This window comes from Phalacrocorax aristotelis, chromosome 12 (genome assembly GCF_949628215.1).
Source record: "Phalacrocorax aristotelis chromosome 12, bGulAri2.1, whole genome shotgun sequence".
Taxonomy (NCBI): Eukaryota; Metazoa; Chordata; class Aves; order Suliformes; family Phalacrocoracidae; genus Phalacrocorax; species Phalacrocorax aristotelis.
The window spans coordinates 19,563,768-19,583,731 of NC_134287.1; the positions used below are offsets into that span (position 1 = coordinate 19,563,768).

Sequence of the window (19,964 nt, forward strand, 5' to 3'; positions counted from 1 at the left end):
CAGGGCGTAGGTGAATGCACAGCTACTTTATTCAGTGTGTTGGGCAGAGAAGAGACTGGCAGTTCGGCTTTTCGCCGGCCGGGGAGGGCAGCGGCCGTTGCCAGGAGCCCTTCCCACCATCCCCATCCCGCGGATCCCGGCTGGAATGGCTAGAACTTAAACCTGGCAGGAGAACTCCTGTTACACGTCACTGGCCCTGTGAGACTGCAAAAAGGATGATTATTATTAGTTAAACTTTCATCCACTTCTAAGCCAGTACTGATGCCTCCCCTTAGAAGAGGTAACCAGATAAAAGAGTAAGGAAAGGGCTGAAGCCACATAATGGTTTCCTCTTACATTTCTATGTTAACTCTGTGAGGATCGCTTAATGCAATGGTTTGAAAACAGGCGCAGAAGCCCTGTCCTTCCCAAGGAACTGGGGGGGGAGGGGGGAATCTATTTTTATTCATGTGATTGATGCACAGATGAAGGAAACTTAACACACAATAACAGAAGTTGATCATTACTGTATCACGTCCTAGTTTTCAGCGCTTCGGTAAGCAGGTGACTTCTTCAGGGCTTCTCCCCAGTCTTGGACTGCTATCGCTTTGTCATTAACACTGGAACATCAATGATGCGTCTGTCCAAAATCAATGTTACAAATTTCGTATCAAATTCTCTTTTAGTTCATGTATAACTTCTTTTCCAATGTCTCTTGGTCCCAAGTTTATTGAATGATTTTTAAATTATCTGCTATTGCTCGTTGGGATGTTCCCTGTTGTCACCGTGTTTTGTGGGCTGGTTCGGCGACGGAGCTTGGGAAGGGTGTGCCACTGTGGGAAGATTGTGAGTAACAGGGATGCCGCCAGGAATGATGCCCTCCATAGCTGCCGGTATGCCTCCCGGTGCGACGCTGACCATCCCAGGTGGATACCTGGGAGAGGGGACAGAGAGAGGCGGGTTTGTCACGTCAGAGCTCACCCCGGCCAGCGCCAATCCCCCAACCACCATGGAGAAAACAAGCGGCAAAGATGTTCCACCTCTCTCCTAGAGCTGAGTTTCGTTTTTCCCTTTGAAGGACAAGGGGTAGCTCAATGTTAAACTGGTGCTGCTGTGGGTCAAAGTTGCTATTTTTTTATTTAATGTGCATGACCCCTCCTCCCTTCCTTTCCTGCTGGTGGCTTCATCTTTCCACTTGGATAGAAGCACTAACAGTTGTGGCAAGAACTGCCAACGCTGTCGCCTTGTGAGGTTACCTTGTTATAGTCAGAATTATTTGAAACTAATGCTGGTGTAAGCTTAATGCCCAAGCTCAAAGCAGAGCTTTGCAAGCGACGGCATCACACAGATTTTGCAACCGAAACTTGGTTTTGGTTTTTTTAATTTCTGCTTTTGGGGTTGGTTTTTTTTTTTTTTGCTTTATTTTGCTTTAACCCTTGAGCAAGCTGTGACCGACGGCGTATTTGAGTGCTGGCACTACTTGACAAGCCAGTGCAGTTTATGCTTTGAAAGGGGAGGAAACAGGTTTTATGTAAAACCCCAAACGCTCCAGTGACGAAGATGATGATCGTTCTAAACCTACGCTGCATTGTTTGCCTGAACTTGATGATTTTAATACTAAAAGAACATACGAGAGATTGTGATACCAAGACCAATTTCCTGGTGCTTAACTGCATGAGGAGACAAATAATTTTGCCAGTCAGCTGAGGGAGAAGAAAACAGGTACAACTACACAGCAGCCAGCTACACAGAGTCTTCTCACCAGGCGAACGTTGCTTGCTGTTCCCAGGCTGTTCCCCTGATCCTGCAGTGGGGAGCGTAACCCCGCCCCCCCCCCCCCCAGGTCGGAGCCAGTATTTCTTAGAGGCTTTGACTAAACTGTAACCTTTGTGCCTGGAATGGAGGTTTCTTGTCAGCAGCACCTAACCCCTCAGCTTTTCTGAAAAGCTGTTTGAACAGAAATCACTTGCTTTTGAGTGCTTTTCCAAAAAAGCTGTGCTTGACACCTGTAGGTTGAGGCAGACTCTTGGTCTCCCTGTAATAGATGGGTACAACTTAATTTCCATTAACGTAAACCAAATGCCCTTGGCAAAAGGAACCGCTAGACTAGAAGCTAGTACAAGAGAAAGGTAAAGCACAGCCGAGCATGACTAGTCCCCTCCAAGAGCGAGCTTTGCTTTTTCGGCCGCCCTTCGATGGACACCAGGACCGCGGGAGCGGTGTCTGAGCTGATGTGCTGCACAGCAGTTACCGAGCAGGGCACTCAGGAACCCATCTGCTCCCTTTCTGCACCCACTTGTGGTTTGTTTTCTATGAACCCTAGGGCAGCATTCCATGAGCGCAGGAGGGCAGTGGCTGTCACCCCTGCGCCTCTAACACTGCTTTGCCTTCGTGACCCTGATTTCTCCCTCCTCTCCTCTGTTTCCCTGTTCCATTTAACTGTCAGGTCTCTTTTCTGCAGCTCTTTCTACAGAGCTCTGGAGTGGCCTTTGCTGGGTAAAGCTGTATCAGCTATAACCATTCCAGCAGGACCATAGTGAGGTGTACAGGTTGGACACAGCTCTTGAGTAAGCGTCAGCTACGATACTGGGGCTGCGTCTTGTTCTGTACCTTCTAGGATGGGAGGAAATGGCCTCAAGCTGCATCAGGGGAGGCTTAGACTGGATATTAGGAAAAATTTCTTTACTGAAAGAGTGGTCAGGCACTGGAACAGGCTGCCCAGAGAGGTGGTGGCATCACCATCCCCAGAGGCCTTCAAAAAAATGTGTAGATGTGGCACTTCAGGGCTTGGTTTAGGAGGCCTGGGGGTTTTGGGTTGGGGGTTGGACTTGATGATCCTAGAGTTCTTTTCCAACCTTAATGATTCCATGATTCCAAATGGTTGCTGAACTATCAGACAACCGTTCTCTTTTCAAAAAGGCTAATTTCTTGACTTGGTTAAGGAATCATTTTGAATCGTCTCTGCGATGCCGAACGCTAGCATGCTGACTTAATCGTCCCTGCGTGTGAACGCCTACACCTGGTTTTTAAGGTGAACTGGATCTTCCTCATGCAATCAGAAAGCACAGCTGAAAAACAGGGTTGGATCTATCTTCCACTCTAAGCACAAGGCAAATATGTATTCCAAGAGTGATGCTGAGTTTGAGAAAGGAGAAGAAATGAGAATTTCTTGAGTTGTCTGCAGGGAAGATGTGATGTGGGGGCAATGAGGCCTACACCCCTCAATCTGTTGGCTGTGTGGGGACTGAGGGACCCCGACACAAGCCCCTCCCTGCTGCTGCCATTGCCTTAGGGGAAGGCGGAGGGGGAAGCGGGAGGGGAAGGCACGTTTTACCTGCCAGTGACAGTGGTGAGCTGACCCCGGCTGCCAGCTTACAGGGGCACCGGGGCCGTGGCTCCCGAGGAGCTTAGCATGGATGAAGCACCCTGCGGAGGCAGAGGTTAAGCTGGGAAGCCAAGGCTTGTCCCCAGAGTAATGGCATTGCTCACGTGCTTCGGAGCAGTCAGGAGCAGGACCAAGGGCAATGCTTTCACCAGGTTTGGATGGTTCAGTCTGCATGTTCTGCCAGTCGAAGTGAGCAATGTGACCTGCAGGCAGCTGTGAGCGTCCACGGCACACGGACTGCTCAGGGCCTTGCCCTCTCAAGGGCTCTGCTGCCAGATACGCCCCTGCCTGCCTACGCCCTCTAACATGGCCTGATGTGCCCCGCAGGGATCTTTTTTGTGTATCAGAGTATTTTCGGCAATGGTGATATGCTGAACGCTGCCCGTGCTCCAGCTGAGTCCTCCATCGGCATGCTTTGAGCTGTCCAAAATGGAGCAATAAGGAACCCTGATCTCAGGGATTTAGGTGGAAATTAGGCCACCTGGCTATGGCCCTATATTTGGAGTTTTTTACCCTGGCTCACTAACCCACAAGCTGGGCCAGGCTCATAGCCCAAACAGTCAGTGCACAGACAAATGCAGAGCAGATTTGCAATTGCTTCTATAGTTTAGAAGTTACATCTTGCTTGTTTGTGGCTCTGGAGCCCTGGCACTTAGGGAGATGCCACACAAGTGACTGCTGGCCCACCAGAATGAAGGCTTTACAAGCAGGAGGATTTATAAACCCGTGGTTTAATTGAGCAGTGTTAGTAATTGCAGCACTTTGACTTCTGGTCCCCAGGGAGGGGGACTTTGCAGTCACCGGCTGAGCCAACGCAGAAGCTGTAGCTTGGGCTTTCATGCCCACTTTATGGCTGGACTCCCAACCCACACCTCTGCGGGGGAATGGGCTGCTGTGGCGGGCCTCTTCTCCGGCTTACCTGTACGTGGCACCATTGAGCTCTGGATGAATTGCTTGCTGATCTATTACTGACCACGGAGCTGTTGTGACAAAGAAGTCCTTATTCACGCAGTTTCTTAGGCTTTCTGGGATGCGCCCTGGAGTTGGTAATAAAGGTAAGTATGCGTCAGGCGAGTCCTACCTTTATCATTCTCCAATAATATGATACAAGTTTTCCATTTTGCTATATTTGTCAGTATAAAGGCGGGGGGGAGAGGGGGAAGCGCAGAAATCCCATATCCCTTGTTTCAGGACTTTTTGTCTGTCCTGAGGTGCAGGGCTGGAGACCAGTTTCCTAGCCTGAGTCCCAACTCTCTGCTTTCAGAGAAGCTGTTGGCTTGAGCCTGCTGATTTCAAAGCAGGGGCTAGCCAGACACAAAGCTATGCCACCCAGGTTACCAGATCGGGCAATTTTTAGGACAAGAGAACCCCTCATTTGCTGGAGGATTGTGCCCACCATCTTGGAGCAAGCTCAGTTAGAGCAAGAGTTGGACACAGGTGCCTTCACTGCTTTGGGATTTGGTTTGGGCATGTAGCTGGCTATGGTCTGCACCGTCTCTCGGGTTAGCACCATTAAAAGGGGCAGCAATTATTGCTTCACTCTCCTTTTCTTCCCAGTCATGGACACTAGTCTTCATCATGCTGTACAAGTGCCCCACTGGTTTAAAAAAAGTTAAACAGACCAAAACCCACAAAACCCCCTCACTCAAGCACAAACATGCCCAAATGACAGAAAAGTAAAGTTTGGTTTCTCAGCTCTTCTGCTGGAAGAAAATCGGGGCTAGACCCCTTTCCCAGTCTCCTGCTGAGACACAGGCATGGCAAAGCCCTGTCTCTGCCCCTCCTGGCTCCCGTTCCAGGCACAGACATGAGCTAACCCCAGCTTCCCCGCTGTACAGGGTACCTGTGATCGCACGCCGTATTTCAGTAGCAGCAGCTTCTCTCATCTCTAGTGATGCCTGCTCGCTGTACCAAGCGGTGTGTGGAGTACAGATTAAATTAGGGGCGTCTTTCAACGGGCCTTGAGCAAAACTGGGAGCAAGGAGAAAAAAGAAAGATCAATCATTGTTTAAAAAGAGAACAAAATATCCTTTGAATGGCAAAAGGCTTGTGGCCTGCCCTCTGCGTATGCAAGCCTCAGGCTCCAGTCCCTCGCCTGCGGCACCTGGGCAGAAGGAGCCCAACAGCATCCTGCCAGCCTGAAATGGCTACGGACACAACAGGGAGGAAGCACAGCTCCAGTGCAGGGTGCAAACTGAAAATGCACCAAAAAAAGAGCCAACAGGGCTGAAAAAATCACAACCTACCGCGTGGTCGTTCATAATGTTCCCACAGCATTCAACACCTGGGGGGGGGGTCTCTGCAGCCATGCGGAGGTGCAGGACCAGGGTGCAGGTCACCCAGCACATGGTGGGAGGGGGTGGACATGGGGGTTCCCCCTTTGTAGGACCACACTTTCTTTTTCTAAAAAATTGTTTCTGAAAACACAAGCAACCTACTAGTGCCACCCCTCGCCCCAATCTGTGGTGAGAGGAGCTGCACTCCCACTTATAACCAACCCCTTCCCAGCTAGCAGCAGCCACCTGCGGGCAAAAAGGCCCAACACTCAATGTTTTTCTAAAACACAGGCTGATTACTTGTTCTAAGCTCCCAGTGTCCCTTCAAACACCTGTAACCCTGGTGCCAGCCCACACCTGATGGATGCTGCAAGGGGCCGGGCCTTTTCTCAAACCAGCAGGACTGTCCCCCAGCGCTGGCATTGTGTGACAGGGTGTGTGGCTGTTGTGTACCCCCTGGCCACGCCACTAGACAGCAACCCAAGAAAAAGCCACAGCTTTACCTAAATGGTTCAGACTCGTGTACGTCAAGCGCGGCCCCTCGTATCCGTCCCTCCTTCAGGGCTTGAGTTAAGGCCTTCTCGTCCACCAGCCCCCCGCGCGCCGTGTTCACCAGGAACGCTCCCTGCCTCATCTGGTGTCAGCCGGGGAGAGAGAAATGAGAGTGAGCTCGGTGCAGTGACCCAGTCCTACCCCTGCCCTCACGCAGCAGCAGGCGCCCTGGGACTGCACCCTGCTTGTCATGCTGAGCGGCTGTGCTCCTGCCCGAGCGCAGTCCCCACCCCGGGGCATGTGGGTTTTCTATGGCAAGCCCAGCTCTGGCTGGTATCGGCAAACAAAACCCACTGCTGCAGTCACCTCTGTAGGGCTTGCTCACCTGGGCGCACGCTACCCCCCGCCAGAAAACACCATGGGGAGACAGATGGGCTGTTGGGTACAACCAGCCAGTTCAGAAGTAGCCCGTGGGCACAAAGGCATTGGCTCACTGTAGCCATGACCACAGAGGGACCCACAGCCAGCACCGATGCTTGGGGTTTGCCCACTTGAGAGCAGAGCACTCGCCTCGGTCGTGTGCGTGAGGCAAATTACCTGCTTAATCGTGAAGTCGTTGATAAGGTGGTGGTTATGTTCGTTAAGGTTACAGTGCAACGAGACACAGTCGCTCTGATAGAGCAGGTCCTGGAGTGTGTAGACCCGCTGGACTCCCAGGGACCTCTCTATCCCGTCCTGCAGGTATGGGTCATAAAATATCACGTTGAAGCCAAATGCCTTGGCTCGGACTGCCACCGCCTGCGCAGTGCGACCTGTGTGCGGAGGAAAGAGAGGGGGGAAATTTAGCTGAGTCCCAACACCCCAGCTCCACACAGCTGAGCTGCCCCGCGGTCTGACCCAACGCAGCCTGGCCCAGGGACTGCCATGGGGGGTCCCCTGGAACCTCCTGGGCTCCCGAGACAGCCCCTGAAGGGATGCTGGCTGGAGGGCAAGCCCAGGCCACCCTGCACAGGGAGGGCTGTGCTTGGCTCTAACAATTGTGAGATGCTTGTGCTAAATTTAAAAAAAAATAAATCAACAGAATGAAGAGGGAGCCCATTAGGTACCTGCCAGCTAACAGCCATTTGAACACGTGGGGCATCCATGGCCACACAGATCTGGCAGGGAAGGCCCAACATGTAGCTCAGCCCCACCAACGTGAAGCTCTGGACATCACAGAGAAACACTCCTCTGCAGCACTGTGTCTACCAAGAAAATCCCAGAAAGGAAAGAAAAAAAACCACGCTGCCTCTTTTAGGCAACTTCTTTGTGATAGGTTTTTCAGCCTCTCGCTGAATGGCTGGTTAATTGGGCATGACGATGACAACTGTCGTGGCTTGGAAGCAAAGGACTACTACAGCTGCTGTGCTGGGGAAGGATGTCCGCGGCATTGCTGGAGACCCCGCTGCCTGTTCCCACCACGGGCTGCACAGGCTCTGTATGCCCTGTGTGCCAAGCCTCCGTTATTTATCTATCAATTTTTCCAGCTAGCAGCAGTGCAGCAGCCAGCACGTGCCTGGTTAGTGTTGCACAGCGACATTCCCCGTGCATGCACACACCTGACACCATCCCGTTGCACCAGAGATGCACGGTTGACCGGAGGACATCAGCTGGGTGCCTGCACGGAGGTCCAGCTGGGAGCACACAGCCGGCCATGCACTGCTGCCCTCACCCTGGCCCTGCCAGACAGACCTGGGCTAACCAGGACCTCCTGCTCTAACCTTACCTACCCGCCTTGCCTCAGTTTCTCCATTTAAACATGCTTATATGCCAACTTTTTGCATTAATTAGCCTAGGGCTTTGCAAGGTAAGAGCATGAAGCAAGCAGGGAAAATGGTTGCTGCACAGAAAGCGAGTTGAAATATGGCTGCACCAGTCGTGGTTGCCGGACCGGCAGTGCTCCCTCACCGGCAGCCACTCGCCAGCAGCCAGAACTGCGCCCTAAACCGGCACTTCACCAAATCGCCTCTGCTCACTTTTCTGCCACATGTGTCTGTCTGGCTGCCAAGTGCCGGGTGAGCTGCTGTTGCCTGAACACATCTCCTGAACCATCTTGCGTATGGCTGGCCTTTGCTCCCAAAAGGGATACCCAAGCCCCCTTTTCTGTCATCAGAGGTGCTGATGCTATCCTCTGATGCTGAAACTTCCTATAGCTAGGGTGAACTGAAGACAAACTTTGTTTTATGCAGCCCTGCCACCGCACAGGGCAAAATGGCTCAGAAAGAGCCGGGTTGGTGTAGCGGTGGCTCAGGGACGGAGATTTCAGGAGAGGACAGCAGCACTATCAGGTGTGGTACCTCCCGGGGCACTGCCAGGTTTCACCAACACTCCTCCAAGGGCTCAGCCACAGCTCACAAAATACAGCTCCATCCCCGATTCACACCAATCCACTGTGGTGGCTCTGGGTTTGAAAAATGCTCATTTTAGGTCCTTGCTCAGGCAGTGAAGCGGTGCTGAGTTGTCCTCAAAGACCGCACGTGGGGCCTGCAGCACTCCATGCACCATTCGCAGGCTGCCCTGCCCTTCGCCAACATACCGAAGCCAATGAGGCCGAGCGTCTCCCCCCTGATGCGGGCGGCGCCGGAGGCCACCTCCCGGATCTGCTCCACGCTCTGCACCCGCGTGCCTTCCCGCAGCGCCTGGTAGAGCCACGTGTTTCGCCGGTAGAGGTTGAGGACGTGACAGACGGTGGAGTCGGCTGTCTCCTCCACGGCGGCCGAGGGGATGTTGCAGACAGCGATCCCTGCAGAGGCAACACCACAAAGCATGGCCGTGGCTCAGAGAGGGCAGCCATGACCACCCACACCACAGCAAAGTAGAGGGGCTCCTGGTCCTTCACCCTCACACCTCCCACCCAGCCCGTCATTTTTTAAGCATTTGGAGTAATGCCTTCCCGGGATTGCAGGGTTTACATACAGCCTGAAATCTCTGCAAAAAATTCTCATTACTGTGACCAGTAATGCTCAGGGGTCCTCTACACCTCAGCAGCTCTCTGGAGTAAGCACAAGTGCACATTACAGGGGCAACAGCTACGCAGAAGTAACTCCATCAGCAGAGGTTTGTTTTGCAATAGAAAGGCTTATTCTTATTTAGTTTAATCTGCTTTAAAAGTGACTTAAATCGTGCTGTCAGAAGTCTCTCCTTTTCCCCAGTAAGACTGTTCAACCATTAAATTATTTAGGGACCAATAATTTGGTGCACTCGAGCAGGATGGTGCCCCAGGCTGGTGTGGCAGGGCCAGCTTCTCCTTCCACCACCAAGTGCCAAGAGAGTCAGCTCAAAACACCCCTTGGTAAGCCTCCGCCCGCCACAAACACTCACCCTCCTGCAGGAGGAACCGATCGCTCCTACCATAAAATTTGGAGGCTTTCCCAAAATTTGGGAAGGGCAGGGGCATGGCTGCACCGGAGCAGCTCTTCTACCCTGGCACCACCACTGCCGGACACTGCTGCCTGCCCCGGTGTGGGTCTCCAAAACAGACCTTTTGCTCCTTTGCCCCAAAAGGTTCATTTTAAACCGCTGCGCTCCTGCTTGGAGCCGCAAGTATTAAGTTTGTGGAAAATGCCTCTCCAGTCATTGCCCCGTCCAGACTCTGGCTCAGTAACGTGTGTAAGGGTGTGCTTCATTTCACGTCTGTTCAGCACAGCAGTTAAGCACATGCTTATATCCCACCAGATTCAATGTGATTTAAACGCTCATGTAAAGATGGATGTGTATTTAAGTGCTTTACTGGACTGGGGCCCTTGAGTAGAAACCATGAAAAAAGAGATAAAGACAGAATAAGATATTCAGAAAATCCCCTTCCACTGGGAGGGGCACCAATTCAAAATCCAAAATGTGTTTCCCATCCTCCTGCCAACCTCCCTGCTCCCAGGAGCCTGCTTTTCTGTTTTTAAAACTGTTTTCCACCCTGTGGCTGTTTGAAAGACCTACAGAAACTGGGAGAAAATGGACTGACCCTACAGAGCAAAAAAAAACCACCGCCAACCAACCCCTGAGAACAGTGTCCACCTCCTCTCCCTTTCAGTTGACAGGGACGTGATGCTCTGGTCCCCGTGAGCTCCCAGAGCTGATGCTGTCTCATTTTATATTTCCCATCTCTTCCAAAGAGGGAACTTCTGATTTACCTTGGGGACTCGGGTGCAGCCCAGAAACCTCGCAGACCGCCTGCCCAAGCCCCTGATGAAGGGGAACAAGAGCTTCCCAAGAAGACCACACATTTAAGTATCAGGCAACTGCTCCTGCCCGTTTGTAGGCAGAGGCTGTGGTTGCTAAAGGGGAAGAGACAAGAAGGCTGGAGGGCGACGGGCAGCTCCAGCAGTGCTCCCCATCGGCCTGCAGCTCCGCCAAGGGTCCCCATCACCAACCCATCATCAGGCTGGCACTTGTCCCTTTTCCAACGGACCGCTTGCTTATACAGCTGGATGGAACTGGGCTGCCTTTCCCACAAGCTTCTTATGCTGTTATTTATTGTCACGTCCCCACGAGCTGCCTGCACCAGGGGTTAAACACCCACGGTGGATGGTTCAACACCAGCATCTTGTTCTGGGGGTGTCTTCTGGTGGGTCAAAACTGGTCCAGCCAGGCCGGCCAGCCCGGTGCAGGCGGCTGACAGTGCGCAGCCAGGCACCGTGTTTAGACACTGGTCATTTATTGACTGCACAGTTTAAAAACTACCTTATGGAAAGCAATACCAATTAAACTTTACACTACATTTGTGGGTAGTCATTACATTTTCTACTCGAAACCACATCATTTGGCCACCCAATTTGCCAAGTATAAAAAGGATTATACTGCAGTATCCCATTACTTTATTCGTTATATTTTTCCTTTCTTGATGTTCAAAGCCTCAGAACATTGTTATAATGGATAATAACAATAAGAGTTAAAAACATGAAGAAACCATTACATTGAGAAGACACTGTTCTCCTCTCGAAAAAAATAATTCACTACATTGAGAATTGCTTTTTTAGGGTGACTATTTGAAACTCTCTTATCGCAATTATCCTTGTAAAATGGCTCATGTGAAATGGCTGTTATTCTTCACTTCCCCAGAGATAACCTTTAATACAAGATATCCTAAACACTATTGTAGGACTGCTTGATAGACTGAATCTTGGGATCAGATGATCAAAAACGGTTGTAACTCAGCTGCTAAAATCACGGATACAATTAAGCTCTCCCAGTTGGGGGTTTGCAGACTGCCAAAGGTCTCTGTGACCATCCAAACCAGTACAGAAATCGGGGGGCCCCAGCACTGTCTGACAGCCATACAACACAGCTCACACGCACCCCCTGAACCTGGGCGTGCAGAAAAACCCCACAGCTGGACACAGGGGCTCCTTTCTGAGAAGTGGCCCTTTGTGCTTTGGCAGTCCACACAACATGACCCTACACTAAATTCGTTTTTCAAGTTGCTGAGGCGCCTTTGATGAGATGGCAAAGGAGGCAGCACCAACCCAACACACAATTCCTGCTCTACCACCAGACATGTTGCCTTCCCAGCGTAAGCATGACTCCGAGAACCAAATCAGACCAAAACAGAATAAAACACCCTTCCTCCAACTTTACAATAGCTAGATAAACCCTCCTGTGCCAGGAACAGAACAGCCATGCCAATATCCGTCAGTACAAGGGGGCGCCTGCAGCTAGGGACAGCACGGGGGGAAGGAGGGACTCAGATGGGGCAGTTTTAACATAGTATGAACCTAAAAGCTGTTTGCTAAAACCACACCATTTTGTTTACTTTATGGTCAAGTTTTCGTGTCATAATATTCTCTACAGGCAAAAAATGTAAGCTGCACCTGGAATTTTAAGAGCTGAATCCATCCCCTTTGGGAGGTCCTGCCTGCAAGGCCACTTTGCTAGCACGCTCCCCTGGGAAGCAGCCCGTACTTGTGCTCATTTTGGAGACTCAGAGGGGTGTGGGAGGGAACGGGGTTGCAGAGCTGAGACCTACCAAGCTCCCCCGCGGCTTTGATGTCAATGTTGTCGTAGCCACTGCCTATTCGAACAATGACCCGTAAGGCCTTGAACTTCTCTAGATCTTCTCTAGTCAGTGTGATGGTGTGGTACATCATTGCCCCAACAGCTTCATTTAATACCTGGAACAGAACAGAGATGTCAGAAGCCACCGGGACACCTGGATGGGACACCTGTAGCTCCTCAGTCAGGAATTTTACACAGTAAATTGTACATTTTTACCACTGGCCTACCGTCTGACCCAGGCATGGTGCAAGCCAACACTTCCAGGTGTCACCAAAACTGTCAGGGGTGTGACCCACCGACACCCAGGCCATTCCCTTTGGAAACAGACTGGATGGATGTCCAAAAATTACGATGTTACATTGGGGGAGCCATGGCAGAGGAAAACTGAGCCTGTCGCTCACCCAGACCCTTTTCCAGGTGGTTATCTGCTAATCCCTCTGCTTCCAACCAGCAGTAATTCTGCTTTTAAAAAGGAATTCGGTTTTATGGCATCATCCGTTGTTTTTGAACACAACTGTGTGTCACTCATAACTCCTCAACCTTCTTTTGTATATTGGAAGTACAAATACCTGCCACACTGTTCACATTAACCTTTCCTGTTTGTTTTCAAAAGTACCTAAAAAGATCAGTGTGAGGCTGTACAGTCATGTAAGGCTGTACGTCATCCCCTTCAATGGAGATTCCAACCCTCACCAGTGCTCATATTAAGCTACCTTGGTGCTCTGGAAACCCAGGACCCATCCAAACTCTCCAAGACTGACTCATCTGTCATCTACCCACGTCTCATAAATGACCCCATCTTCCTTCCCCTGCATTTAATATTTGAAGTACTGAAAAGATCAGCACTAATGCTATTTGTAGTTCTCTTTCCCAGATCCTGGAAGTGATTTCTGATCTCTTCAAACCTCATTTGAGTTATCTAAATATGCACAAAGAATAACTTTAAACAAATGTTTACAATTAGTTCAGCTTCCAAGCAGAAACCCACACCCACACTGCAGGGATCTGCCTGCATGCTGCTCAAACCTCACCCGCTCACTGCTGGGGAGAGATGAGCTGCTGAGGTACGGGCAGCACACGAGGAGACCCATCAGCTGCAGTGTGGGATGGCGTTAGCAAAGCCAGAACAACTGCGCCGCACCCCGGGGAGGTGCAGAGTGCTGTTACTGCTGCACCGAGCAAGCGGACTTCAAAAAAATGAGAAACATTAATAATATTGATGTTAAAAACCTGATGCTAAGAGATAAGGTGACTTTTCTTTTCCAAACTATCTGGCTTTTTAAAACAGCCTCGCTGAATTTTAATCTACAGCAACTTCTGTTGATGTTATCTGCTGACGGTCTCAAAGTGCAGCTTTGCACGTGTTTTTTCTCGAGAAGAATTGGAAGAGGAAGGCCAGAGCACACCGTCCCCCAGCCTCGCCCACCCGCACCCTCGCAGCTCACGTTACCTTCTCGTGAATCTCCTGAGTTGATTGTGCGTCACAGAATGCAACCGTTGCCAAGTCCTTCAAAATGGGCATCTCCACCGTACAGTCCCTCCCGTCCAGCAGTGCCACCAGGGGCCGGGGGTGCATCGGGCCGTTCATGATTTGAGGGCGAATACCTGCAAGCAGAAGGAGCGCGGCTTTTAAAGCAGCGGCAGCGGAAAGGTTCCCCCGGCAGCGGCGGTACCCGTGCACAGTTCCTGTGTCAGGTCAGAGGCAGCGGCATATGGTTTCAGCTTGCACAACAAATTTCAGGGGATGATGGCAATGCAATGCCAAGTTTAGCACAAGGCCTAGCTTTCCCTCTGGAAGTGTGGCTGCAGTTTTGCCCCAGATGGAAAGAAAGCACAGTAAGACATCCAGGACAGGGATGGACAACTCTATTTCGCCACCTGTGACTTTATGGGGATGTGTCTCTACTGTGCCGATCCTCACCGACACAGGCCGTGTTTCAACCAAACCGCGTAAGCCAGAGCTGCCGGCCTCTCCAACTGTTTCATTTAGCATCTTAGGAGTGAAACCCAAGCCAGCAGTAATTTTTCCCCCTGCCTGCAGGAGGTCTGGGATTTTGTTCCACAGAGGTACACTGGCACTCGGTCTGTTTTTTTGAGGAATGACTTTACCATTTTGACCACCTCAGAAAGACAAGTCCAAACAGACATCCACATTACCGGGAAATCACAGAAAGAGCAGGGCATCGAAGACCTCTTTAGCATACAGGCATAGATCCTGTTATATTTCCAACTACCAAAAGGCTTCAAGGTGGGAACAGCGAAGCTCAGCTTACTTTGTAAAACCAAACCCAGCCTATCCCCACATCCCGCAGGATGCTCTGGGATGTGCCGCTGGAGCCAGCGTGAAGGACCCACACATACCGGATGAAATGGCTGCAGACCCTGCTCTGCTGCGGCAGCGAGCACACTCGTGCCAGTGCAGGGCACTGCTCTTCTCGCGCTTACGCACACCTCGCTATGGGCTGCTCCCTTGAGAATATGTGTGTTCAGGGGGTCCGTTCAGCTGTGCTGCGCTTTTCTTGTTTCACTACATGTTTTCCAGGCTGAGGTGAGGAAAGGAACAATCACCACCAAGGGCTGCAAAAAGCCAATTTTTATATCCTATTTATTGCTCTGCTGGGGATTAACCGGTTCATTTTTGGACAAGTCACTTAGAAATGTCTCTGCCTCCTTTTACCACTCAGTAAGGGTATTTATTACTTTAGGACTGTACAAAATATCTTTTTTGGCTACCCAGGCAGTTTCTGGGAAAAGCGTAGGTGGGGCGGGCGGATGTTCTGGGCACAAAGTGGTGTTTTGTTTCTGCTGCCGCACCATGAGATGGCCAGGCCTGGGCAGGGGGTTGGGTTCGAACCTTCAAAGCCCCTCACAAGCAGCGTTGGAGAAGCCGCTCTCTGCACAAGAACTTTCCAGGGCTACCAGCCAACATCTGTATCGCCTTTAGGCATAGCAGGTGTGTGATCCTTTTATTGAGGGGCTAACAGACAGAGCTAATGCCTTCACTACATCTGGGCAAGAGAGCTTTTCCCTCCCACTCTGCATCACAGGTATCACTACTTACTTGCAGTAAAACTGCTGAAGCTGGTGAGCTGGACAAGCACGGGGCTTGGCTGAGGGAGCTCCGTGGAGTCGGTTTTGGGTATTTTGGGGGGCCAAACATCTCACATGAGTATTACAGAACAAATGCTGCTCTCTGTGGCAGTGTTTGAGTAAGTCTGACTAAAGCCAAGAGCAGGCGGCTCCTTTGCAGGCCCTTGTGCGCAGGGCTGGGTACCGCTCCAGCCCTCCGGACTGCGGTCAACACCAGGAATCGTGTCACTGCAGCCCCACGTGCCAGAAAAATGACAATGAGGGAAAGAAACTAATGAGAAGAGCAACACACTGATTTCTTTTTCTTTTTGTTTTTTAAGGGAAAATTAAATGTGCCTTTTTGTCCAGATTGCTGTCAGGTAAAGTATTAGCAACATCTCCACCAGCTCATGTGTATGTGACAGACGCAGGCACTACGGGGCCAAAGCGATGCCTCCCAGACCATGCCGGCACTAAGAGCATTGCCCCAGGGAGGGATTTTTGCTGCTGCGTATGAAACACGGGGACAGCACGTAGTTACATTTATTTTGCATGGGAAAAATTAACCCTATGGAAACAGGCAGGTTTAACAGAGGGGGTATAACGGCTCTCCGTTCCTGTTTCATTGAGCCTGCTTTAAGAAATGAAGAATAAAGCAACCCAGCAGACCTGACTGAAGATTGTCAGCATTACACATGAACATTTTTGGAATAGGTCCTTCTCTCTGTCCTTCCTACTGAGATCTCCATTAGAATGTACTGGAAGTAAAACATCATGTTTGCATGCATTTCATCCAGATGGAAGTGCAACTGTGTCAGTAGGCAGGGTAGAGTGCTGAGACGATTTGGATAACCAAAAGAAGCTTGCCATAAGCAGATAAACAAGAATAAAAACACGGACAAATCTCAGAGTGCTTACACAATCATTACGTGAAGCACTATACCGCAGCTAGATTATTTTCTCAGGTTAACAAGCGAGTGAATTATAACACTGACTTAGACGCTTACGAATGTATAGGATCTCCAAGGCTTAGAGCATCACCTCTCAGCCTCACACCGCAACTGTAAATAAAAAGGAGTCTGATGCAGGGGCAAGGTGGCTGTGGCGGACCCTGCCCCAGGGTCCACCGGCACCGTCCCCACGCTGGGCAGCTGCCTGAGCTCCGCCTGGGCAAGCGGAGCTCAGAGCTCAGTGCCCACTGGGGACCAGGAGCATCCTCAGGCAGGGCAAAGAGAGGCTGGTGGTGCCTTCCTGCGAGCATGGCACATGAAAGACAAAACCATGGGTTATCTGAAACCTTGACATTTAATCTGAGCCCCAAAATAACGGTTTTATTTTGCTGCCATTACATAAGCTTCTTTGAAACTCAAACGAAACACAGCGCTTTTTTTTTTTTTTTTTTTTGAAACAGCATCTGTGTCTTTGCTCGGGATTAGGGATGTAATTGTGCATGATGACACAGGCTTCTTCAGCACATCACCCTCGCCCGCACACAAAAGTGCAGTTGCCAAGGCTGAATGCTGGCTGGAAACTGCGAGGTAGTCAGAGGAATGTCTCTCATTTCTCCTGCCTCTATGAGGGAATTTACTTCAGCTTGACAAGGAAAGTTTTGAAGCAAATCAATACGAAATGAAGTGCATAATGTATGGAAATTACGTTTTAATAAAAACCATTGGCAAGTTTGCAACTTAAACCACGGTATATTTTCCTCGCCTGCCTCCCTCGTTGCCTTTCCACCACTCTGCATCTATTCTTCACCGTCCTGGTTCCTACCTCCTGTACAAACACATTCAAACCACAACATTTGGGCTGACAAAACCACGCTAAACTCGGTACGCTTTTCTTTTTACCCAAGCTCATACGGCACGTTTGTTCTGCGTGCGACTGCTTCATTAAGAACGAGGTATGCCACGGATCAGAAAGTAATTAAACAGCCAGACACTCCCCCCCTAAATTCTGATAAAACATCTCAGCCATTAACCCTTTCGCTTTGCCACGCGTTGCAAAACCACCGGGCTCTCTCTGCCGAGGGGTTTGATGCTGCGTAAACCAAGCCCGTTGCTGCCGCCCTGCGCGCGGGCAGGAGGCAGCAGAGCAAGCCAGGGTGGCGTGGGCAGGAGGCAGCAGACCAGTTCTCCGTGGGGCTGGGGTGGGATCGACTCTCCCTCCCAACAGCCTCACAAATTTGGTGGCTCCCCCGCCATCTGAAGCTGATTTTTGCCGAAAAAGCCCCAGCCGCTCTTGCAAAGTTGTGGCAAATATTGTTCGATACGTATTTTTCCAGGCGTTTTCAGCTGCCCACAGACCCTTGCCCATTGCAGGGAGAGCTTGGTAAGGAAGAGGGAGACGAGGAAGGATTTATGGAAAGAAAAAAAAAAAAAAAAAAGAAAGGTTTTGCAGTCACAGTGAGAACTCAAAACTCCACCCCAGCTCACAGGCAGCGCTGCTTGTTGCACGCAGCCCTGCGTATAAAGTGCTTTTGTTTCATTTTTAATACACAAAGCCTGCTTGTCCTCTCCTGCCGCTCCTCCCCTTTGCCACCCACTTGTATCCGATCCCAATGGTACCCCTGCCAAGAGAATTAGGGAGCGCTCCCTGCTAAATGGCAGCCTTTGTGTGACCGCAAGACGGCTGGTACTATCTCACAGAAACAAAAGCAGAAGCCATTTGCCTAATTCTTACTAATCTCAGTTGCCTACGCCACACAGCATAAAAAAAAAAAAAAAAAAAAAGGAAAAAAGGCTTTAAACGCGTTCACTTGCAGTATATAAAAGTGCATCAAGAAGCGATCCTGACACTCGCCTGAATTACCCGTTCACAACAAAGTAGCTACAGTTTTACAGTCAACTACACACTTTATTAAACAAACAGAAAAGAAACAGGAAATTTCCCCTTGCCTGGAAAATGTTGCCTCCACATTCTTCTTCTTATTAAAAACCACACATGGCAGTGGAGGAGGAGGGAGGGAAGAGGAGGGGGGGGAACCCACACACGATAAAATACTACCACTTTTCAGTGCGTTGCCTCTCCTTTCGTCTACGAGGGGGTATCTTCAAACAAGCAATCCCGCGGCCCACAGCTGCAACATCTCAAGACAAATGTCTCTTTGAACACGGAGGGAAAAGAAAAGGCTTTTGTCCTGAGCCACAGAAGAATAGTCTGAAATTGCGAGAGGAGTTACAGTCACCTCTGCGCGGCTCCCAACTCTTCAGAGCACTCCCTCCAGACTTTGCCGAAGCTTTTAACTAATCGTAGTTCTTTCCCAGCCCTTGAATAAAATCATGTGAGTGCCAGCCAAAAAATCTTATGCTATGCACACTAAAGGGTTTGTATATGTCACAGTTGCTTTTTCCCCCTTCCACTCCCCTCCTCCTATTGACTTGCACATACGGCGTTTTTTTCGAGTCGTCTCAAATGGATTTAATCTGTGCCATGCTGCGTTTTATGTTTGTTTGGGTTTTTTTTTGTGTGTGTTGGGTTTTTTTAAACTCAGAAATGAAACATGCCTTTCCATGCGGACTATACTGAACGAGGCTCCAGAAACAGGCTGATAGCCTTTGGCAGCAGTGGCAGCACCACAAAAACAAACACAAAGCACTGGGGGAAAGCGAGGCTGTGTTGGTCTCATCTAGCACCCAGAAACTAAGGGCCAAATTCTTTCTTGATGTGTAAATCAATGGGGTTTCAGCATCAGAAATGACACTCGCTTGCTGGAAGGATTCACATTTTCCTGGAGAAACCCCATCTCCTGGTCCTGCCCAGTTCATCCCAAATAGGTAAAAGCAGCCCTGTATCATCATCATCCCAGTCCCAGACTCCTGCAGAGTGCAGGGAAGTGCTGCTGTGGTACACGGAGAAGGAAGGCAGGTTGTACCTGTGCAGTGCCCTGTCCCCAGCGCGTGCAGTGGCTCACGGCTTGGAGCAGTTGTTTTTTTCTCTTTCCAGTTACCATCATCACAGCCAGCAGCAGCAACAGCTAGAGACAATCCTCATCCAAGAAATAAGGAAAAAAATCTGCATCTCACTCCCAGTTTAATACTGTTAGCGCTGCATCTTACTATTTGTCATTCCTTGGCTAAAGAGGGTACAAGTTAGTTAACAAGGGATCTAGGTGGCTTCATGCAAAATACCTTGGATCCACCAAACTGATCTTCAGCCGTGGAAGCCAAAACCGAACCAGAGCACTGTGCGTGCACCGGCAGCAGGGGCTACTGTGCCTTACCTGGGCCAGATGCGGTACACGGGGAAATGTATCAGCAGCAAGGTTAGCCCGCGCAGACCTGTTGTCTTCCAGCACAGTTTCAAACAGCATGACCCCCTCCCCTCCACAGACTGGGGGGATCTGAACCACCCAGAGCCAGGCCAAGGGAAACACCCAGAAATCGGTAGCAATTCATCTGCACACGCAGTCCTCCACCAGGCCAGGGTCCCGCTGACCCTGCCGGATGCTTCCGGATGCCCAGGAGAGTCCTTGAATCTGAAGATGAGGTCAAGAATAAGGAGAACAAAGGTTTATTACCTGAAGCTGGTACTGACTTGCAATATAAATATCAGAAGATCTGTCAGCCTCCTTAAAATCCAGTCTCTGAGTACAAGACACGGGGATTTAGGCACAGCTTTCTCTTGAACTTACACTGCCGTTGCTTAAGCGCCTCAAATTTTCCACAGATTTACTGTCCCAGCCATCACTCCTGCTACACAAGCCAGAAGGCTGGGGTCCCGCAGTGCCTTTCCGA

General features: G+C 50.4%; 1 protein-coding gene across 4 annotated transcripts in view; it reads right to left on the reverse strand.

Annotated features, from left to right (window-relative positions):
• Nucleotides 1–345: 345 nt before the first annotated feature.
• The window catches only part of CTBP2 (C-terminal binding protein 2), a 144,037-nt gene continuing 124,418 nt past the window's right edge, over nt 346–19,964 (reverse strand). For 2 of the 4 annotated variants that reach the window (XM_075107629.1, XM_075107632.1), the window contains 8 exons: nt 13,610–13,764; nt 12,131–12,275; nt 8,708–8,914; nt 6,730–6,944; nt 6,144–6,274; nt 5,208–5,335; nt 4,284–4,401; nt 346–913 (listed from right to left, as the gene is read on the reverse strand). In XM_075107629.1, coding sequence (XP_074963730.1) covers nt 733–913; nt 4,284–4,401; nt 5,208–5,335; nt 6,144–6,274; nt 6,730–6,944; nt 8,708–8,914; nt 12,131–12,275; nt 13,610–13,764 — 1,280 coding nt within the window. In that variant the 3' untranslated portion in view covers nt 346–732. Of the gene's footprint in view, nt 914–4,283; nt 4,402–5,207; nt 5,336–6,143; nt 6,275–6,729; nt 6,945–8,707; nt 8,915–12,130; nt 12,276–13,609; nt 13,765–18,125; nt 18,521–19,964 lie in introns of those variants that run through there. The other 2 variants (XM_075107630.1, XM_075107633.1) reach the window with 2 other exon arrangements.